Source organism: Neoarthrinium moseri (genome assembly GCF_022829205.1).
Source record: "Neoarthrinium moseri strain CBS 164.80 chromosome Unknown scaffold75_Wmoseri_CBS_16480, whole genome shotgun sequence".
Taxonomy (NCBI): domain Eukaryota; kingdom Fungi; phylum Ascomycota; class Sordariomycetes; order Amphisphaeriales; family Apiosporaceae; genus Neoarthrinium; species Neoarthrinium moseri.
Window position 1 is genome coordinate 5,552 of NW_026055189.1, and position 19,826 is coordinate 25,377.

Sequence of the window (19,826 nt, forward strand, 5' to 3'; positions counted from 1 at the left end):
CTGATGGTCCTAGAGACCGGGAACGCTCGATGTTGGTAGTGATCCCCAAGAGATATACGTACTTGAGATCGGACGTCTGCGACATGGTTGAGGCGGCCCAATACCGCAAGCAGCAGCCCCAAGCCCTCCTTTGGCGCAACGTGCGATGTGACTAACCCGAAAGTGCTAGACAACTCATGGATATTCCCTACTTGGCTTCCCCTCCATGGGTTAGCACCCAATCCCTATCTCGAACCCTTCAACATGGAGACCCTCCCCTATATGCCTCCAGTTCTTGGCCATAGCTTGACCTGCATGGCACTGGATCACCGGCTGAGTCAGCTGCCACGTTCGGGCCGGGACGCCGATAACGTGTCCATTGTTCGGTCCAAAATCCTGAGGCACCGAGGCATAGCGATAAAGGGCCTTAGCGAAGCCATTGCCGATGAGAGGACACGGATGACCGATCTAACCATAATTTCAACCCTTTTTTTCATGTTCATTGATGTACGTTGCTATGTGTCTTGCTCGCGTGCAGCATGTTGAACAGACTGTGGCTTAATATTTGATAGATTCGGGTGAACCAGTCTCATTGGCGACAGCATTTTGACGGGGCGACAGAGCTCATCTTGCTACGGGGAGGCCCGGAAAAGTTCTTCCGGCTGCTACGATATTACAAGATGCTGATAGCAAGCTATGTTGTGTGAGTCTGGAGGAGCCGCCCCACTCAGTCTTCGGCGTCATTCTCATCTAGGGATCTCTCTTAGGGTCGGCGTTATGGCGAATACCACCAGTCCAGCCCAGAACTTAGCAGCACCCGCGTTCCACATGAAACATATCAAACTGATATCGCAGTACTACGATGATGGACTGTTCCCGTTGTTACTATGCCCACCTTCGCTCTTCCTAAACATTATTGAAATCAACTACCTTCGACATCAGGCAGCAGAGACGCCATCTGCTCTGGATTCCCTACGTACGCGCGCCCAGGAAGTACTGCAGCATGTCACCGTTTTTTCGGCAGCGCAGCATGCAGCATCAGTGCCCTTGTCAACGGGTGGGCTGCTACTCAGTGGCGTGTATCAATCCGCTGTCGTCGTCTATTGCATCTCGTCACTTCAGAGCTTGGGTGTTCTTCCTTATTCCCCATCAATGCGCGACACGAAAGCTCGCCACGGCAAGCGACTGCTGATGCTCTTGGAGGAGGCTCTGACCTCTCTGAGCCTTAAGCATATCATGATAAAGTGCATGGTGTGGCCCTTGATCATGGCTGGTACACAGGCTTCCCTCGGGAGTCCGGCCCAAAAGGCATTTGTAGAGAGAACGTTGATGGAGATGAGTTATGAACATGGCTCACGTCTACCTATGCTCGCACGGGAGGTATTGAATAAATTCTGGGCATCAACGAATAATGGTTGGGACGATTGCTTCCCCCAGCCCTATGCGTTTTTGGCTTAGGCGGGGTTGTACATGGAGTACACGGGTTTTGTATATATAAAATAGTTGAACTATTACTTAGTGACCACTCTAGATGATTTGATCGTTCGCTAAACGACCTTGCTTAACTATGTGGATGTGGGGTAGAGTATTATTCAAGTAGGTATTACTTATATGTTAAGGCCTCGGAGAGCACGCGCAATGAGCTTTAGGAATCTAAGACTCAATCGTCAAAACTAAAATTCTATTCCGTGAGCTGTCAAGACGCTGACCGTTGAAGCTGAGATCCACTCTTGGCCGGCACCTCCCAGCTCAGCTTACCTGCCTGATTGACCACGGTGGAAAAACAGCTGGGAAGCTGATGTCCACGGTCTCAAGCTATTAATCATATATGTAGACCATGTAGGCCCTTGCAGAACGAGCTAGCTAGAGCAGAGATAGAAGTGCATGTTGACTGAGCTTTGAACCAAGCTTGCTAATACGTTTAGATACTATGCCGCAGCCACAGAAAACTTACCTGATCGATAGTTCTCACATCGGGGCTGCCCGCACGGGTGCACGATCTTAAGCACACAATGCGGTGAGTTGACCTAGAGGATTCTTTCTGGGGGCGCTCGCGACTTGCCGCTTTGCTTGGCTTGACATCTTGGTTCGAACACGGAGCAGACGCATCCCCTACGGCGATAAGACGTGACCAACTACATTGCCACCTGATTAGAAGCAGCGCGTTGGTGATGATGTCTATCGGCACGGTTTTAGAGTATCGTGCAGACGCAAAGGCTTCCCTCTTGTTGTCACAAAGAGACGACCAGTCGCTAGCGCAGGTCGGGAAAGTTGAGTGACCATCCCAATTATGCAAATAGGGCACGGTGAAAATGAAAAACCTTGAGCACAATTAAACAATATCTTAGGTAGTGATAAGAAGGGGTGATCCGCTGCGCGCAGAATGTGAGTCACATATAGAGAGGACGCCAGATGTCTGCACGGACGATTTCCCGGGCAACTGAATAATCTGAAGTGACTATGAGAAGTCTATTAATAGGCCAGGGTGAGTGGTACCGAGCCCTGTGAATAACACGAGACATCACTAAGAGTAATGTTGGGTAGACGTGGGAGCTAATAATGGAAGACTGTCGAGTCGACAGTAAATGCTGGAGATTTACTTTCACAAGGGACCGCTTGCGCAATTAATCCCTACCTACAAGGTAATATCCCAAGAACAAGGCACTGTCTATATTGCAGCAGCTGACGGCACGACCAGCCAGGGCTCTTGATACTCAGATGGACTAAATGTGCTTGCTTGGCAACTCTCACTTTTCGCGTTGCAGGAACCCCATTTTGAGCGCCCGACTTCACGTCACCGAATAACCATTGTTCATGGTCCGGCACAGCACAATTATACGTGATAACCCTACCGGCAGGCCCAACGATCTTAACCACTCGGCAACGATCCCTTAGGCGGCATTGCTAATGCACGGTATTGTTACTAGCTTCGACGGTGGTACCGATCATGCTTGCCACGCGTACTACAACTTTGGCGAGGAAGGGCGAGCTCTTTATGCAAACTGCTGAAATAACCGCCAGACATGAATAAACTCACCGACACGAGTCAAAAATGTTATCGTGCTCGAGTAATGCAGTGTCGTTATTGCAGTATCTCGTCGTTCCTAGGGCCTCGAGCTCTCCGTAGGTAGTACTCGTCCAAACGTTACCGGAATACCCTTGCCTCGCGCAGTGTGATACAGAAGGACGTGTATTTGCATACATGAAAGGCACACTATAAGAGAAGCTACTGAGCCAAGCCAGAGCCCACATGGCCGTTGTGAACAGATAATTAAGTACAAGCAGTGACCAGTGGGGGTATTTGGCTCTCGGGTGCTAACTATCTAATTTAGGCAGCTTGGGATGTTTTATGACACGAATTCTTGGGGCCCGTCAATTGCGAAGCAAATAACCTGCCTTCACACCTGCTTATACGATCGACGGGATATACACGAGCCAACCGGTTCTGTGGGTAGAGTTGAAGGCATTAACAAAGGCAGGCGGCCGATGGCACTGCGGATCAGAGCAGATCGGATGAAACGACAACCGAAATAACCAGGGACATAAAGGAGCACGTTGTACAAAGCGCGTAAGAACAAGCCCGTATAATTCCGGCACGTATTTTCACTGCTGTTTACGGTTCCCACCGGGGCCGGTAAACTGAGAGCGACCGACAGTGCACGCACGATGAAACAGATGGTCCACATGCGTGACCAGGACTGCGATCGCTTCCGCAGCCTCTGCATTCTGCTCTAGTTGTGGTAGTTAACAACAATGTTTCCCAGCAGGCGGAAGCCCGAAGCCTCCAGATCCTTGACGACAGAGAGTACCTTGGGAAGACGGTCGTATGTGTTTGCATGATAGACGCCGGCGCCTGGACGGAGAAGGGAAGCAGCGATTAGCCCAACAGGGTTGCCTCAAAGGGTGCGGCGTTGAAGGCATCGTATCATGCCTCGCTTTCGCCAGCGGCGCCAATGCAGGTGGCTAGATAATGGCAAGTCTGAGGCTCGCCTGGAGGTGTGAGGTCGGATCAAACGCATGCCGTGTCATGTCTGAAGCTGAACCCCTGTCGCGACGGTTTGAAGAGGCTCAAATTAGGGTGGCCGGGCCCGCCTGCAAGGGCGCTTTGGGGGGGCTCTGGGGGGTTCTAGGGGCCTTGGGGCGGCCGTGCACCAAGCGGCGCCCCAGGGGGGCAGGCCAAGCTTTCTTACCGCGCTCGCGGATTTCGACTCGACATTGGGGTTAGCGTCGGTAAGCGACGCCGAGATGGAAATCCAGATCTCCCCAGGGCCTCTCGCCCGACGTCCCAGAGATCCCTTCGAGACCCCATCTAAAGTTTCAACACTGTGATCTTCCTGTCTGGCCCTTGCACCGTGGTATTGCGAAGATCCCTCGAGCAGCTGTGGACCAGAGCTGTCTGTCCCTTTAGCCACCTTGGAACTCGGGGAGCTTGTTGTTTATGTTGATTCCAACCGCCTCTGCCTAGCTACGGCAAGGCGTCCCGGTCTTGACGTCGTGACCACCAACAGATAACCACCCCTTCAACAACATCTGGTCCCGCTGAATACAGTGAAGGTGCCATGGCGTCACCGCGTCAGAGCCTCATCGCCCCCTGTTCTGTCCGGCACTCTTACTATGTAGTCTGCTATCAACGTCCTGGGCAACCCTGACACCCCTGCGCCGGCCACCTTCTGGAGCCTTGCAAGCTGCACCAGACCCCCCTGCTTGCCCCAAGTCACTGCCAAATCCCTGCGTAGGGGCTCTTGCAAAAGCATCAAGGCCGCCGCCCCCACCACATCTTGACTCTGATGATACGCTCGATATACCAGACCATGCCATCCCTGGCGTGGTGGATGGCCATGAACGCACCATGGCCCAACAAGGACCGCCAGAACGGTTGGTCTATCCCTGGAAATCGGGCGGCTTGCCTCGCGATTCGCTCGGTTTAGAGACCGAAAAGGCCATGCCAGCGCCTCCTTTACCAAGGGCTGAGACAAGTTCAACGTGTTTGACATGGGACGAAGATCCTGAGGCTGGTTCAATAGTGTGGGCGTCGCACGCCGCACCATCTGATCTCAATGCTGAAGTGTGATCTGCATTACGGGGTGGTAATCCACGCCGAACCCAGCCGCTCCATGGTGTATCTGTTTACTGGAAACCCCCTCTGCCCGTCACTTATATAAACACTCCGTCCGTTCTCTTCTGCTGGTCTGTTTTCCTCTCGTCCACCAAGCTTCGATTCTCTCTTTGACGTCCAGCTCTTTTCAGTTCTGTGAACATTTCGTTCGTAACATTCTTTCTGTCCTTCACTTCTGCATTCAAACGCACGGCCGGTCCATCTTTTATCGTAAAACTTCAACTTACCATTCCAACACTTATACTGTCAAACGATTGAGAAAGCTTGCTCCTCCATATCCCATAACCGCCAACATGTACACCAAGTCTGCTGCGCTTTCCGTCCTTCTAGTCGTGGCTGAGGCCAGATTCGGCCAGGAACAAACTCCGGTTGCTGCCGTGTCGGCTCTTAGCAACTTTGGCAACCCCGGTGAGGCTGCTACCTTGGCTGGTGGTATCCCGGGGAGCCTTCTCGCGGCGGCCGACCCCTGTGCCAAGCTTACCCTTGCCGACAAGATCGTCTCGACTCTCGGCAGCGACCCTGCCGTCATCGCTGCCGCCGCCGGCCTTGTTGGGGCCGAGCAGAACTTCAACCCCTTTGTCGTCAGCATTCCCAACATCTGCGGCGATGCCACCCTTCCTGCTACTGCGGAGCTCCGCGGTATCGTGCCTCTGGTGGACCCTGCCGTCGGCGACTCGGCCACCGAGAACGCGAATGCGGCTGCGTCTCTGAAGACCCCTTTCGATGCCACTGGCTTGAGTGTAGCCGAGGTCATGATCGCCCAGGGCTTCTCCAACTTCTCCGTAAACGGCCAGGACCAGGCGGGTGGGAAAACCGGCGGAAACGCAAATAACGGTAACGCCAACGGTGGAAACAATGCGTCCGCCGCCAGCAGCACAGCTGCCGCGACGGCGACGGTCAAGTGCGGCGGCTCAAAGGCCACCGCATCCGCCTCTGTCACCGCCTCAGCTTCGGCATCCCAGGCGGCGACGGCGACCTCCGCCAACACTGCTGCTACCTCGGCCGCTGCAGGCTCTGGCAGCGGCTCGTCCGCAACCGGAGCTGGTGCTGTTACCAATGCCGTCACCGGTAACTTTGATGGATTTCAAAAGAGCTCCCTTGGGCTTGACTTCGGAACTTGCACACCCACTGTCAAGTTCGAGGAATCGCTGAACGGTCGCAAGGCTGGCGAGTTCACCTTCCAAGCCCAGGACCCGGTCGTCAACAAGGGCCAGCAAGAGGCTCTCAACCCCAACATCATCTTCAACCGCATCTGTGACCAGCTCAACAACGTGTGCAATGCCGCAGATGATGCCATTGCTGCCTGCAAATCCGCTCAGGCCGACCTGGGCGGTGGTGCCAAGGATGCCTCGACTGCCAACGCCTGGAACACTGCTTTGGGCTTCGACGGGACTAACATCAACCCCGACAACGCTCCCCAGGCTGGCCTCGTTGGCCACACTTAAGCGGTCGTTGTATCGATATTCGCGCATTTGCTTTTTATTCGAAATAACTCACAGCATTCGGTGTTAAGGAGGCGAATGAGGTCTTGGACGGATGGTAGCCAGCTGGGTTCACTGTGTTGTATGCATGTATCGTTACTGGTGCCTTTAGTCAGTAGTCGGAGCAAATGCAATTTCACGAGAGATGACGATAACGGCACAATTTTATGGTCCCAAACGCTAGACAGGTGTCTCGATACATATGTGACGTGAATGTGCTCCAGGTAACCCGATATGAGGAACAAGGTCGGTCCCAGTGCCATTTATGTTTGCTTACATACTACGACAACCGTTGGCTGTCTCAGTCGCAGGATGGACCGATCAACGTAGTGTCGCGCCAGGAAAGAGTCCAGAACTTCAGGGTGAGGCTGCCAGGCATTCACGCGACAGCCGAGTGACGTGCAGTGTGTGACATGACTGTGGAGCTGAAACCCCCGTCACCCCACCTGTCAAACCTGTTAAGTGTGCTGAGAACGAGTCAGGAATAGCAGATTGACAAACCACGAGCCTGGCCGGTTGGCGTCTGTACTTGCAGACCTCGACGGAATGGATTCCGGTGTAAACGTACGAGTTATGGGCTACCTTGATGGCATCGTGTTCTCAACTGGCATTGCAGGCATTCCGCAAGGAGAACCTCTCCCAGTGACGTAATTTGAGCGATATGATGAGGCTGCTTCACTTCAGTCCGACCCCCTGCACTGTTAAAGTTTTCTGGCCAATCTTGATAACAGTGGTCGGTGGCCGACATATATATCAGCCTCTTCGTCACATCCTGTTGTGTGTGAATTGGAAACCACTGTAATAATTTCGAACGGTGGCAGCCATAAATCATACAGAAACAACATGTCGAATCACGTTCTTGTCTTGGGCGGCAGCGGAAAGATATCGCAATTGCTAACACCCCTGCTCTTGCAGCGGTCCTGGACGGTTACTAGCATCATTCGCAACCCCGACCAGGTTGCGAGCCTGCAGAAGTTGGGTGAAAACCAAAAAGGAAAACTCAATGTCCTCGTGAGAAACCTCGACGAGGTGAAGAGTGAGGCGCAGGCCAGGAGCATCATTGATGAGGTCAAGCCGAACTACGTGGTCTGGAGTGCAGGTAAGTTCGACTTCCGCATCGCCCGACGTACCGAGCAGACTAATACAAGGGGACAGGCGCCGGAGGTAAAGGGCCCCCAGAAAGGGTTCGTGGCATCTCTTTCCCTCCACTTGTGTATGTACACTGATATTCCAGCAGACTTTCACCGTTGATCGCGATGCTGCAACATACTTCATCCGCGCATCCGCTGCTACGCCTCAAGTCACCAAATTCCTGATGATCTCGTTCATCGGCTCCCGCCTCAAGAAGCCGTCCTGGTTCAGCAATGCAGATTGGGAACAGCAACTGAAGGGGCGGCAGAAGCTACAGAATTACTACGAAGCCAAGATCGCCGCCGACGAGGTCCTTTACACCGAGGGCAAGAGGCGCAAGGACTTTGCAGGCATCAACCTCCGCCCGGGTCTGCTCACTGATGAGCCTGCGGGCAAAGTCGAATTGGGCAAGCTGTCAAAGCCCAATGGTCCTAGTAGCCGGACGTCTGTCGCGCACCTAGCGGCGCTTCTCCTTGACAGCCAAGACGTCAGGAGCTGCTGGCTAGATATGCTGGATGGCAGCGAAGACCCAGAGGCGGCCGTGCAGCGTGTTGTAAAAGACGGCGTTGACTGCGCAGAGGGCGAGCCGTTTTACTGAAGGAGATTGTAGGCAGTGGAGCTGTGCCTGGTCTTGGATCCAATCCACACCATAGGAACTCTCACGTCGCAGCGGCCTTGGAAACGTTCTTTCGAAATCAATGCTACCATTCCATTCCTCGCTTTGATAATTGATAGCTGGCGGCAAGGCTGCCGCGCATGCATCCATGAATTTATGAATTGAAACAACACAATGAAGGCTACCTCTGACTCGATAGGCTCTGCCTTATGGGTCGTTGTGTGATGGAAGGTGCTGGAGGAGTGATATTGTTCATAGTACCTCGAAAAATGCCACAGGCCCCAGTCCCCAAGCGGGCATTTCTGGCAGGCCTCAGTAGGAGGACGAAAGGTCCACGGCTACATCGCATGTGGAGTTGGATTATTCGACCGCTCAGCCAGCTCTTAGCTCTGCAGCGGGGCAGCGGGGAATCCCCTTTACCGTAACTAGCTATTGCCTATTGACTAGAACCTGGAGGAAATGGGTAACCTTCTCCGCACAAGCAGTAGGCAGGCCAGTCCAAAGGTTGTCAAACAAGAGGAAGCTATTTGATATTATGGCCATTATATGAAGGTACTATGAGGTTGCATAGAATGACCATCCAGCGATTGAGGATAGTGAGGGCATAGGTGAAAGAGAGAACCACGGTCGGAATCGCAGAGCCAGCGATGGGCAATTCCGAGTGGTCAGTCACAGATGGAGCAGCCCCAAGAGCGAGTGCCGGAGAACAGGAGCCGCCGCAGCCACCATCGCCAGCTGCCGTGCAGGGTAACTGTGCAAGGAGTACTCCGCATCTGGGTACATGAATCTAGCCTAGCCTGTATTGATATACGCAGCCGTAGGGCACAACACTCCTCGCCGATCCAGTTCTGCAATTGTATCGGCGGTGAAACACAAGAGGCTAATATCGGCATCCCCCGAGACGTAAAGCCGTGAAAGGAGTGTCTGCTCCGTGTATAGGCGTATAGGCCGGACCTATTTTTCTCTATGTAATATTTCGCAACAAGCTGGACTCAAGCCAGATTACAATGGGATCTCTGCTTAGAGGGACGGCATTCATAACAGGTGCAGCTTCAGGTATGATATATATCCACAGTCATGAGCGGCCACAAAGATGAACTAAGAATGCGTTGTAGGCATCGGCCAATATACTGCCTTGAGCCTGGCCAAATACGGCATACAGCGTCTGGCACTTGCCGACTTGAACACCAAGGGTCTGGCAAGCTCAATCAAGGCATTGAAAGACCAGCACCCAAGTATAGACGTACTTCCTCTCCCGATGAACGTGCAGAATGCAGCCGAGGTCAGGTCGAGCGTCTTGGAAGCAGTCAAGAAATACGGCCGCTTGGACATTGCTGTCAACAGCGCGGGGATTGGAGGCTCGGGTAACAAGACGCATGAGATAGACGAGGAGGAATTCGCCAGGGTTGTAGATGTGGATTTGCATGGCGTGTGGAGATGTCAGAAAGAGCAAATCAGTGCCATGTTGAAGCAGGAAGATCTCGGCCCCAGGGAAGGCAGGGGGAGAATCATCAATGTTGCCTCGATGTTCGGTCTCGTTGCTCCGGGGACATACATGTCGCATACTGCTTATACTGCGGCGAAGCACGGTGGGTCGTCACTTACTCAGCACCAACAAATGATATCTGATGCGTTATAGGTGTTATCGGGCTGACCAAGGGAGATGGAAACACGTACGGCCCTTACGGGATCAGGATAAATGCCATCTGCCCTGGGTATGTACAGAGTGCCTGTGGTCCTCAGGACAACATGTTAACAGATGATTTCAGCTACGTAGCCACGCCCTTGCTCGTTCACAGTATGGACCAAACTCCTGACTCGCCACTCACTAGAGACATTGCGAAAACGCCCCTGAAACGGGTTGCCCAGATGGAGGAGGTTGGGGATGCAATCGCATTCCTTGCATCGCCTCTCAGCAGCTTCATGCAGAGTAGCGCGCTTGTAGCTGACGGTGGGTTCATAGCAGAGTAATGAAAAGAAGACATTGCACGCGGTGAGATACTGGTATTCACTCAATTTTAAGTCGAAGTCATATTGAGTGGTTTTGAACTCAGCCACAGGAAATACGGCAAGCTATCGCTCAAAGAATACAACTTCTGACGCCCAGTAACCAGAAGCTAGACAGGTCAATCAATCCCTTGATGGATAATTTTGAAAGTTGACGTAAAACACGAAAAAGATTTGACATCCAGCCACCGCAGATAGAAGAATATTATCGCACATACAAAGGTGACTTAGAAGCTGAAGAAGTCCAACTCGTGGTTCCTAGGAGCTGCAGACTTGTCCACTTCAGCACCAGCAGCCCTTTCTACACTCTGAACCAATCCCTCCAGACTGATAGGGCTATGTGAATCACCCCCTATCCAGTCCATGTTCGCATCTCTGTCATAATTATCTCCAGTCTTCGGGCTTCTGCCATGATCTTCACCCGACGATGTGCCCTGGGCTGAACCGTGGAGGACCGTTGTTGCGCTGAGACCAGCAGGTCCAGAAACCCAGTCAGATATCTGGAAACCTGTGTCCTGATTTGAGAAGGTATGATCTTGACTTATCCCTTGCATATTCCAACTACTATCTGTTGCAGTGTTGACCACGATGTAGTCCTCTGATGGTCGGTCGATGCCACTGCTCTGAGCTTCGCCAGCTGGCTCCCCGTCAATAGCAGAACCATGTAGGGAATCTAGGTTGAACGTGGCAGATGTATTTCCGTAGCCAGAGTATATTTCCGCCATCGAGTTATGTATTTCGAATGCCATTGAGTCTTGTCTCTGGCCTGATGCTGGAGGCGTATGTTGAGATAACGACGCCGAGAACGGAGCTGGCGGCCTGGCAAACTCTGATGCTCGCCGGCTGGCAGGAGGCCGTGATCGCTTTTTGTGGGCATGCCCGTGATCTGCGTCTGTATTCTCACGACGTGCAGGTGTAACCGAAATATTCCCACTCTGCCATGACGAAGTACCACCGCACTCCGATGGCAAGCCGCTGCCTGCTGGCTGAGCACAGGAGTTAGTCCTGGTTCGATAAGGATCTGACAGGTCTTGCTTCAGTTGGATGATCACAGCGTTCAGTAAGGCGTCCATCCGCTCTGCTGGGTGGTAGGCCTCACTCATGTCGTGGATAGCATGCGAAATAGCCTCTAGGTAGCCAAGGTGGTGGCGTCTGTCAGACTCGTTTTGATGGTGCGACAAGGCAGCTATGAGAGCGATTGCTGCAGTGCCGGCATGTTGGATTCCAGTGACAAATACCTTCTTGCCATCAAAGCGTTGCCGATGCTGCCAGAAAATTCGAGCAACTCTCATAGCCTGTTGCGTACAGATGCTGCGAGAGAGAGTTGTACGACTGTCAACTACGATCGATGTTGGGTCTCCAAGACCGAGCGAGTTCTGCGAGAGTACAGGCTCGGGTGACGGATTGGATTTCTCGGGGCTTGGGTGAGAGTTCGTACTCGCCTCATCCGTCAGCGACCGATACTTCGCCCAGGGTCTATGTAGCAGTATCATCGATACGTGATACTGCTGGTGGAGAAGGAAGAAGCTAAACGGTGCCGTTTTGATGTTGGCCGGTTTCCATGTCAGATGATCGGGAAGTCGTCGATACCAATTCTGAAGTTGGCGGTCTAGATTAATGACGTGGAGGTAAGCATTATCTTCCGCCTCGGCGGCTGCGAACAGGTTGGGTTCTCTGTTGCTACCAGGTTTGTTGCTCTCTCGAATCTCCACAATACGCCCAGCCAGTTCCATCAGCTCAACCAGCTGGTCATAGATCTCTTGTGTTCGAGACCTCGGGGGCTCGACTGGTCGGGGTGGCTTAGAACTGCCAGGCACAGTGGTCAGCATTGTGGAGAATTGCCTCGAGAGCAAGTCCATTCCGATATCCTGATTCTTGATACTAGTTGGCCTCCCCAAGAACAGAGCCCAATATTTGTCATATATAACGCATGCTCTCATAGTCATGTGGCGGATCGACACCTCTCGTTCTGGGAGCCCATTATCGCTACAATCAAGATGCAAGCCGATGTCGAATGCAAGGCGGTTTGCCATACCTAACGACGGTGAGTCTATGTTCGGCAACCAGCAGTACAATGACCTACCAGAATACATCCACCCAGTATTATCTCGTCCTACACCACATTCAAGGTCGCCCAAGAGAAGCAATGCCTGCACGCTTGGGATCCCACCGGGCCGTTCCAATTCGATGTCTAGCATATATTTTGCTTCTCTGTGCAGTGTGCTTTCGCGGTTCCCCAGGCCGATCTTGATAATGTCGTCCCTATCCTTATCTGCGAACCGATAACCGGCCGCTAGCATGGTGATGTGCAAGAACGACGAGTAGAATTTGGGGCTCTGGGATTCCCTGTCGCTTTCAAATGCCTGTCGGTCAATGACTACCAAGACTCCATTATAGTGTTCCCAAAACATGTTCATCAAGTAGTCATATGTCGTTGTCGTGAGAGATCTGATGATGCGGTCCGCCCGACGAACTTGCTCTGGAGGCTCTCTAGAATCAAATTTGTCCGAAGATTCTGCATATACATGACTGTTGGCGGTCGGACCGAAGAATCGGAGGCGGCCAGATAGCTGGTCAAAACTTAGGTTTCCTTTCGTGGACAGGAGGCGATGTATCACGTCCTCTTGTTTGGGGTCAAGCGTTCGGAGCGCTAGAGGTTCCTGAGGAGGGAAATGGAAGCTCATTAGGTGGTGTTCCGTCGAAGCTAGTAATATACTGTCTGCTTGGTCTGTGTTGTCGCTGTCGAGAAAGTTGAAGTCCTCGTTCATCGAGTCTGGTGGCGATGGAACTTCTCGGGCGGGAGATGGGATTCTCGCATCCGGCTTCTGGCAGAGCGCATCCTCCTCATCGTCCTTGGCCGATCCGTCCTGCGTGCTAGGCGCCTCTTGTCTGGTCTTCGGCGGGTGTACTGCTGGTGGAGGTGCTATCCCTTTCTGTTTGAGCATGCCCTCGAGCATGTTAATTCTCTCAGATAGCGATGCCATATAGGCTTTCGAGATTGGGCTGGTCGTTGCTTATTAGAACCACAACTAAGAGATGGGGAGGAAAGCGATCACAAGCTTTCCAGACGAAGAAAGCACTGACCGTCTACGTTCATCATCATTCTTGATGACGCAGTCCGTTCCGGTTCTCTTGCACTGGGTACATTCCGTTTCTCCTTTAGGAACTACGCAACGTATTCTACGGTCTCGGCATGAGGCACAGGCTACTGAGGCACGATGTCGAACCTGTTGTTTGCTCGTGTGCTTGGAGGCAGTCGACCGAGCAGATACATTTTCTTGATTCGAGATGTCCTCAGGCGATGCTGGCATCGTTACCGTCTTCTTCCCTTGTGATGCTGCCATGCTGGGAGAAGTAGCGGACCTGGAGACAAGGTCCCCCCCTTGTGTGACCGGTGGAAAGGACAGAACTTAATTGTCGCCCAAGAGCAACAGTAGACAGACACCAGAACTTGACGCAAAGTGCTCAATTACAAGTCAGATATGGTAGGAAACGAGGCCAGAGTGACCAAAGTAATTATGAGCCTGGTTACACCAAGCGATAGGGGAATACCTGGACATGGTGAACGACAGGGTCTCTCCCCACGAAATAGCCACCCCGTCGTTCATCCCCACCATCGATTAAGAGTAGCCTGGTCCACCCCTGCTCGGCACTCTCCTTGCTACGCTCGCGACTTATTGTCCTTGAGCCCATCATTGGTTCAATTAGGTGCACACGAGGAATCCGCCACGCCACATAGTCTTCATGCGTCCTACGTCTAGGGAACTTATGGTGACATATCCCGCAACCCCAAGCCATAAGGCTTGCATGAAGCCTGGGGAAATGGTGGAGGCAAGACGAATAGAGGGTCCTAGGCCCCACAACACCAAGGAGGTTCGGGGCTGGGGCCGGGGGCCGTCGGCAGGTTGGGACATGGCTAGGCCTATACAGTCCTTACCGGTGATACTGACGTGACCCAAGCGTTACACAGCTTACTGTAGCCGGGGACTGGTTGCGGGTTCGGCATTGTTCTCGAAACGGAGTTCTCGTCGTGGGCAGGAAGCCGGTTACTGGATCTTATCATTGTTCGAATGAGCCTAGCCTACGCCACTCGACGGTATCTTGACGGTGTTGATGCCGTTCAAACAGCCGGGTCTCCCAGGCTTCCACTCCCCAGACTGGGCCGTGCTTCCAACGGGGTTCACGTGCTGGCGAGGGACGCCCTCCGTCCAGTGTGATTAGATAGGCCCAAGGGCTTTGTGCATGCCTAGACGCCTTCGGAAGCCTCGTGCGTGTTCCATCGGGGCTATTTGCGCTTTGTCGTCTGTCTCTAACACGGAGCGAGTGAAGGTACGTACCTAGGTCCTGACTGCTCAGGATCACCCGCATAGGAAAACCCGATGGCCCGCGGGTCTTAGGGCTACCCCGCATATATACCACATACCATACTGCATACCTTGACTAGTCTGGACACGAACTCACTCAAACTACTGTAACTCAAGCTCCCTGACCAGCCAACTCGAATCAATCCCCCACGGATCCAGCTATCATTATGACTCGTGTGCAGCAATAGCTCCGCCGAGTGACGACTCTAGCGTCCCGACGGCCGCACCGCGGCGTTAAGCATCTGCAAGGTAAGGATTCTTCTCGAGGTAGGCTGGGCTGGCTGGTAAGGGCTGGGGACCACATCATCAAAGGAGCTTTGGGCGGGAGGGAATTGGCCGTTTCTTTAGGTAGCAAGCACAGTCTCTGGACGACACAGAGCAGAGACAGGCAATCGTGATCAGCGAGTTTCTTTCCAGACTCCATTTGTCCTCCGCGGATGACTGCTCTACTCTTGTTGACATCGCTGCCAGCGTGGTAAGCTGACTCCCCGAAGCCATTGCTGTCACTGGGGAGCCATGTAACATACATAGACCAGTGCGCGCCAGAACACCACACAAACACCTGGGGCTTGTGGGGTTCAAGGATTGTCGTCGCATTGTGACGTTCCGATGGGGTAAAGGCGGCTTTGTCGACAAAGTTCGCGTCCTAAGGTGGAGGCAATCTGGGGGTATCTCAGGACTAGCGCGTCCCTTTTCAGTCGACTTGGGGACATGAAGTCCATCTGCTTGCCAACCTGTCGGGAACTACGAGGATCCCGACCCGGCGTTTTCGCGAATGCAACTCTGGGATGAAGAATGCGGGGTGAGTGTGGGGAGAATGGATAGTAAGACCGAGCTAAGCGCTCAAGGGGGCCGACCGCAGGGCCCCACGAGCCCGTAAGTGAGTCGCTGGCTGGCTGGCAACTAAGCCCCTGGGAAGCAGGCCAGGATCCTGCCTTGTCTCTGCCCCTTCCCAGCTATTCTTGGCGCCGTATCGAACAACAGCTGCGTTGGGTGACCCGCGTTTCCATTAATTTTGGGGGGGGGGGGGGGGGGGGCTCAGAACGAACAGCGTCCACAGTACGAACCAAGATGCCTCAAGCTTGCCAGGGTTCAACAACCACCCTAGCGGCATCCTGCCTCCGATGGTCTGGCAAGCCCACTATGGGGGTATGGTAATGAGGCATGAGGCAGGAGGGTTCATTTTGGAGATTCCGCCCAAGCACGCCGATCACGATACTCGGTCCATCTTGATGTCGGACCGCTGACCTTGTAAGTGGGGAGAGTGCAGTCTCTTGTTGTCAGAGTCATGCCTGCGAGTCCCTGTAATGGCCGTTGGCTCCGACGGTTTTGGACGCATGGCACACCACAGCTGCCATGATCTCGAGACCGGTACGATTGTCAGAAGCGCGGCCCGCACGAGTCTGCTGAGGATGCCGTATAGGCTCATTGACTCTGTGGCCTCTGCCTAAGCTCTGGCTCAATGCCAATATAGCTGGTGCGGTGCCAGTCAAGAACAATGTGCCGGCCGATAATCTTCCAAGGAAGAGTATATGCATATAGCTGTGGATTGAAGTTCTATCCGCCTTGTTACTCAGGGCAACGTTTAGCGCTTGTCTATAGAGCATATTCACGCTTCGAGACCATTGCCTCGACGTAGCCTCGCGCCTACTCGACGTTCCACTCGTGGTCGGAGCCTCGCACATAGGTACTTAAGCCCTCTACATCTTTTGTTACATTGGCCTTGACTTCCCCGTTCCCCAAAAACGCGAACCGGTTGCTGTAACGGTACCGTATATCGTAGTCCTCAAACCGAGGCTCCTTGATGGTTTTCAGGAAGTGGATTGTCTGGAATAAAGGTTAACACTAGAAAAGACAACGGAATGTGGGCTGACTTACACAGCCAGGCCACAGGTATATTCTGTTCTTGATCTTTCCATCTTTGAACCAGCTACGACACTCCTCCTGGAATACCGTGGTCTTGTGAAACTCGTCGAAATGGGCATATATGTCGTCTAGTGCATCTTGCTTGACATCCAGCGACCGGATATTTTCGTGCTGAATCTTCTTCATGGTCTTGATTGCGTACTCAATCGTCGTCTCGATCGATGGCAGCAGTGTTCCCGACGACCAAGTGGCGCCAGGTCCTACGATGGTATAGTAGTTGGGAAACCGCGGAGCGGATACCCCCAAGTACAGGTTGACGCTGTCGCCCCAGTCCTCATCCAAAGTGTGGCCAGCCGCATTGATAAGCTTGAAAGCCGGACGGAACGCAACATTGAAACCAGTCTGTCGTGCGCAAGGACAAGTTAGTTGGTTTTCTGTTTCGCCTCTGACTTGGTATGACTGTAAAGCATGCAGGTGTCCAGAAACACAGCTGGGTTATATGGACGTAGACGTAGTGTGCAGGAGAAGTAACGCGATCCCTTGGACGACTCACCGCGCAGACTAGGATGTCCATTTTGTGCAACTCGCCGCCTTCAGTGACGACCCCCTCGGGGACTATTTCTTTAATGTTGCCGAACACCGGTTCTACATTCGACTGCACCAGGGCTTCGAGATAGCCATCGCCTGGAGAAATACGGCGGCAGCCGGGTGCCCACTTGGGTATGATGAATTCTTTCAGCTTCTCATGGCCAGGTCCCATCCTTCGTTCCATTTCCGCCTTGATTTCCTGGAGTTGCACGAGTTAGTACTTGCGATATTCCGTTGGTCGGGTTGGGTTGTCTTGCCCTGCGAAATGCATTTGACATTTCTGAACCCTGCTGGTACATGCCAAATAAGGAGTTGATCTCGGCTTCTATGCGCTTACGAAACTTGAGATAATACTCAGGATCGCTTTTGAACTTGTCCTTGTCTGCGTCCGTGAACTTGTATTGTCTGTTGCCCGGCTGCGCATTACCCTCTTGGCCCTTTCGTAAGTCCTGCTCCAACACACCGCCGCCGAACGGCGGCGAGATCCAAGTTGGCGACCGCATGAAGACCTTAACTTCTTGGGCCTCCTTTTGGAGCGCTGGCACAATCTGAACACTCGTACTGCCAGTACCAATAACACCAACTGTCTTTCCCGCAAAGTCAACGGAGTGATCCCAGGCAGCGGAATGCATCTTTGGACCTGCAAAATCATGCAATCCTGCAATCTCGGGCCACTTCCAATTATTGAGGATCCCCGTTCCATTGATGAGGCAGTGGCACCAATCATGCCACGTTGCTTTGGTCACTTGGTCCTCCAAGGTCAGGCACCAAACCCCTTTCTGCTCGTCCCACCGACCCTCGACAACCCTTGTATTGAGCTTCATATACTTCTTGGATCCGTGTCGCTCTGCGAAATCCTCGAAATATCTCTGAATCTCGTCCCCGTAAGCAAAATAGTGGGTCCAGTCTGGTTTGGGGTCCCATGAGAAGGTATACAAGGGTGATGGGATCTGCTTCAGTTATTATGGTGCTGCGCGTGTAGGTGCAGGAGTCTTACATCGCATGCCACGCCTGGGTACGTGTTTTCATACCAAGTTCCTCCAAAGTGCGCATTCTTCTCGAACAGTGTAAGCTCCCATGAACCTTGAACCATCGTCCTCTCCATCTTGTAGGCCAAGCAGAGGCCAGAAGCACCAGCGCCAATACACGCAACCCGCAGTTTTGTAGGTTTCGAGTGATACTGTTTAAGGACAGTGTACCGGGTGGCTTCTTGTATAATTGGTGGGTAATGGAACTCTGAAGCCTCAGCAACTATACCATTGCTGTTGACCTGTTTCACAGCCGCATTTGTCGGGGCAATATCGTTGGGAACTGGCTTTCCCTCGCCATTGACCACTACCTCGGGTTCCAAGGCCGCTTGTGGCGCCATATTAGAGGTTTCTTCCAAGTTTAACTCGACGAAAAGTAGTAAACAGAGGAAATACGAGCGTCAGCCGCGTTGGTCTAATCTGTCGAAGATTGAGGCAAAGATAGTACGCCCCAATATGAAACAAATAATGTATTAGAGAGGACCTTTTGGACGAGGTGATGTACAACCCAAAATCTCCAACACGTATTGAAGAAGCAGTGGCCGTGACGAGTATTTAGCTGGCTTCGCAGAGCATATACGTTTCCGGCACGAGGGTCGGCTTAAACCTTCTACAGTTACACCCTTAAAAGTTTCATCATATGTAGAGATGTGATTGGTACAACATTGCACGAACTTTCATCTCCGCGTTCTGTGTTACATGGGTAGATCTTCAGTGACCCTATAAGGTAGAGTATTCCCGGACCCTAGGTAAGATTGACGTTGAGGACCCATGCATCTGCACCACATCCCCTTTGGGGGAAGTCCATTTCCGAGTCTAGCAGGTGGGAGAAGCTGTCATATTTTCTAAATTTTAGGAGCACCGAGGCAGCATACTCTTTGTCAAGGTAGATACCAGCGCTTGCGTGCATGCAAAGCTGAGAAACATCCAACGCTACCTGGGAGATTAATTGCCCCATGTTTCAACGCAGTAAGCAGACCAAATATAACGTGTTATCACGTCACATTTTTGGGGAGGCTTCCGTCCTTCGTTCGCAGACTTAATTCTGGAGCTCTAGGGTATTGTTGAGCTGGGTAAGATTTTCCATAGCTAATGTGTTCAGTTCGAGACATTTGAAAGCGTTAGGCGGACTGGGATTCCCCACAGCAATTCGAGACGCGACGCCTACGATCTCCAAGCTCCCCTCACACCTCGCTTATTGGGGTACAGTAACCGGGCGGCGACGATCGGTGCGACCTCAGTCACTGTGGGCATAGTCCTTCTGTTGTAGCGAAAACTCTCACCAAGGTGTCTTGCCGCGTTCTCATAGCAAGCTCGATACTTGTTGGGACAAATGACCCGGTCTCAGGAGATGCCTGAAGAGGATGCCCCAGCTCTGCACCCGGCGAGGAAATCAAACGAGGTACAAGTCTGGGGCGGGGCTAACCAAGCGTTCGCCTCATGTATAAACTGCGCACTGGTAACGGATCTATATAGCCAACATAGGTCCACGCCATATTAGGCGACGGTCTTTTTCTCATGCCTGTGCTCTAACCCCGCGCTGCGCGTAGAAAAATACCTTATCAATCCGAGTCCAAGTCTGCGAAGGTCTCACACTTCTAAATCTTTAACTGATTATTCTCTATGGCCGCAAGAAAATCGTTCTGCACA

At 52.7% G+C, this 19,826-nt stretch overlaps 6 protein-coding genes across 6 annotated transcripts; 4 read left to right on the forward strand and 2 right to left on the reverse strand.

The window, feature by feature from the left end:
* Positions 1-243: 243 nt before the first annotated feature.
* Positions 244-1,437, forward strand: JN550_011845 (uncharacterized protein; the record flags this gene model as incomplete). The annotated part of the gene is made up of 3 exons (XM_049310255.1): positions 244-486; positions 552-682; positions 747-1,437. 3 exons carry the CDS (start codon positions 244-246, stop codon positions 1,435-1,437), a joined length of 1,065 nt encoding a protein of 354 aa, XP_049166127.1.
* Positions 1,438-5,388: 3,951 nt separating this feature from the next.
* JN550_011846 (uncharacterized protein) lies at positions 5,389-6,540 on the forward strand (the record flags this gene model as incomplete). The annotated part of the gene is made up of 1 exon (XM_049310256.1): positions 5,389-6,540. The coding sequence occupies one exon, from the start codon at positions 5,389-5,391 to the stop codon at positions 6,538-6,540; it is 1,152 nt and encodes a 383-aa protein (XP_049166128.1).
* An 879-nt stretch (positions 6,541-7,419) lies between these two features.
* On the forward strand, positions 7,420-8,305 carry JN550_011847 (uncharacterized protein; the record flags this gene model as incomplete). Its single annotated transcript, XM_049310257.1, has 3 exons — positions 7,420-7,675; positions 7,732-7,760; positions 7,814-8,305. 3 exons carry the CDS (start codon positions 7,420-7,422, stop codon positions 8,303-8,305), a joined length of 777 nt encoding a protein of 258 aa, XP_049166129.1.
* A 1,025-nt stretch (positions 8,306-9,330) lies between these two features.
* On the forward strand, positions 9,331-10,294 carry JN550_011848 (uncharacterized protein; the record flags this gene model as incomplete). The annotated part of the gene is made up of 4 exons (XM_049310259.1): positions 9,331-9,379; positions 9,439-9,912; positions 9,963-10,038; positions 10,093-10,294. 4 exons carry the CDS (start codon positions 9,331-9,333, stop codon positions 10,292-10,294), a joined length of 801 nt encoding a protein of 266 aa, XP_049166130.1.
* Positions 10,295-10,557: 263 nt separating this feature from the next.
* JN550_011849 (uncharacterized protein) lies at positions 10,558-13,287 on the reverse strand (the record flags this gene model as incomplete). The annotated part of the gene is made up of 2 exons (XM_049310260.1): positions 10,558-12,365; positions 12,414-13,287. 2 exons carry the CDS (start codon positions 13,285-13,287, stop codon positions 10,558-10,560), a joined length of 2,682 nt encoding a protein of 893 aa, XP_049166131.1.
* Positions 13,288-15,980: 2,693 nt separating this feature from the next.
* Positions 15,981-18,517, reverse strand: JN550_011850 (uncharacterized protein; the record flags this gene model as incomplete). Its single annotated transcript, XM_049310261.1, has 6 exons — positions 15,981-16,290; positions 16,346-16,521; positions 16,573-16,962; positions 17,114-17,275; positions 17,370-18,098; positions 18,146-18,517. 6 exons carry the CDS (start codon positions 18,515-18,517, stop codon positions 15,981-15,983), a joined length of 2,139 nt encoding a protein of 712 aa, XP_049166132.1.
* Positions 18,518-19,826: the final 1,309 nt, after the last annotated feature.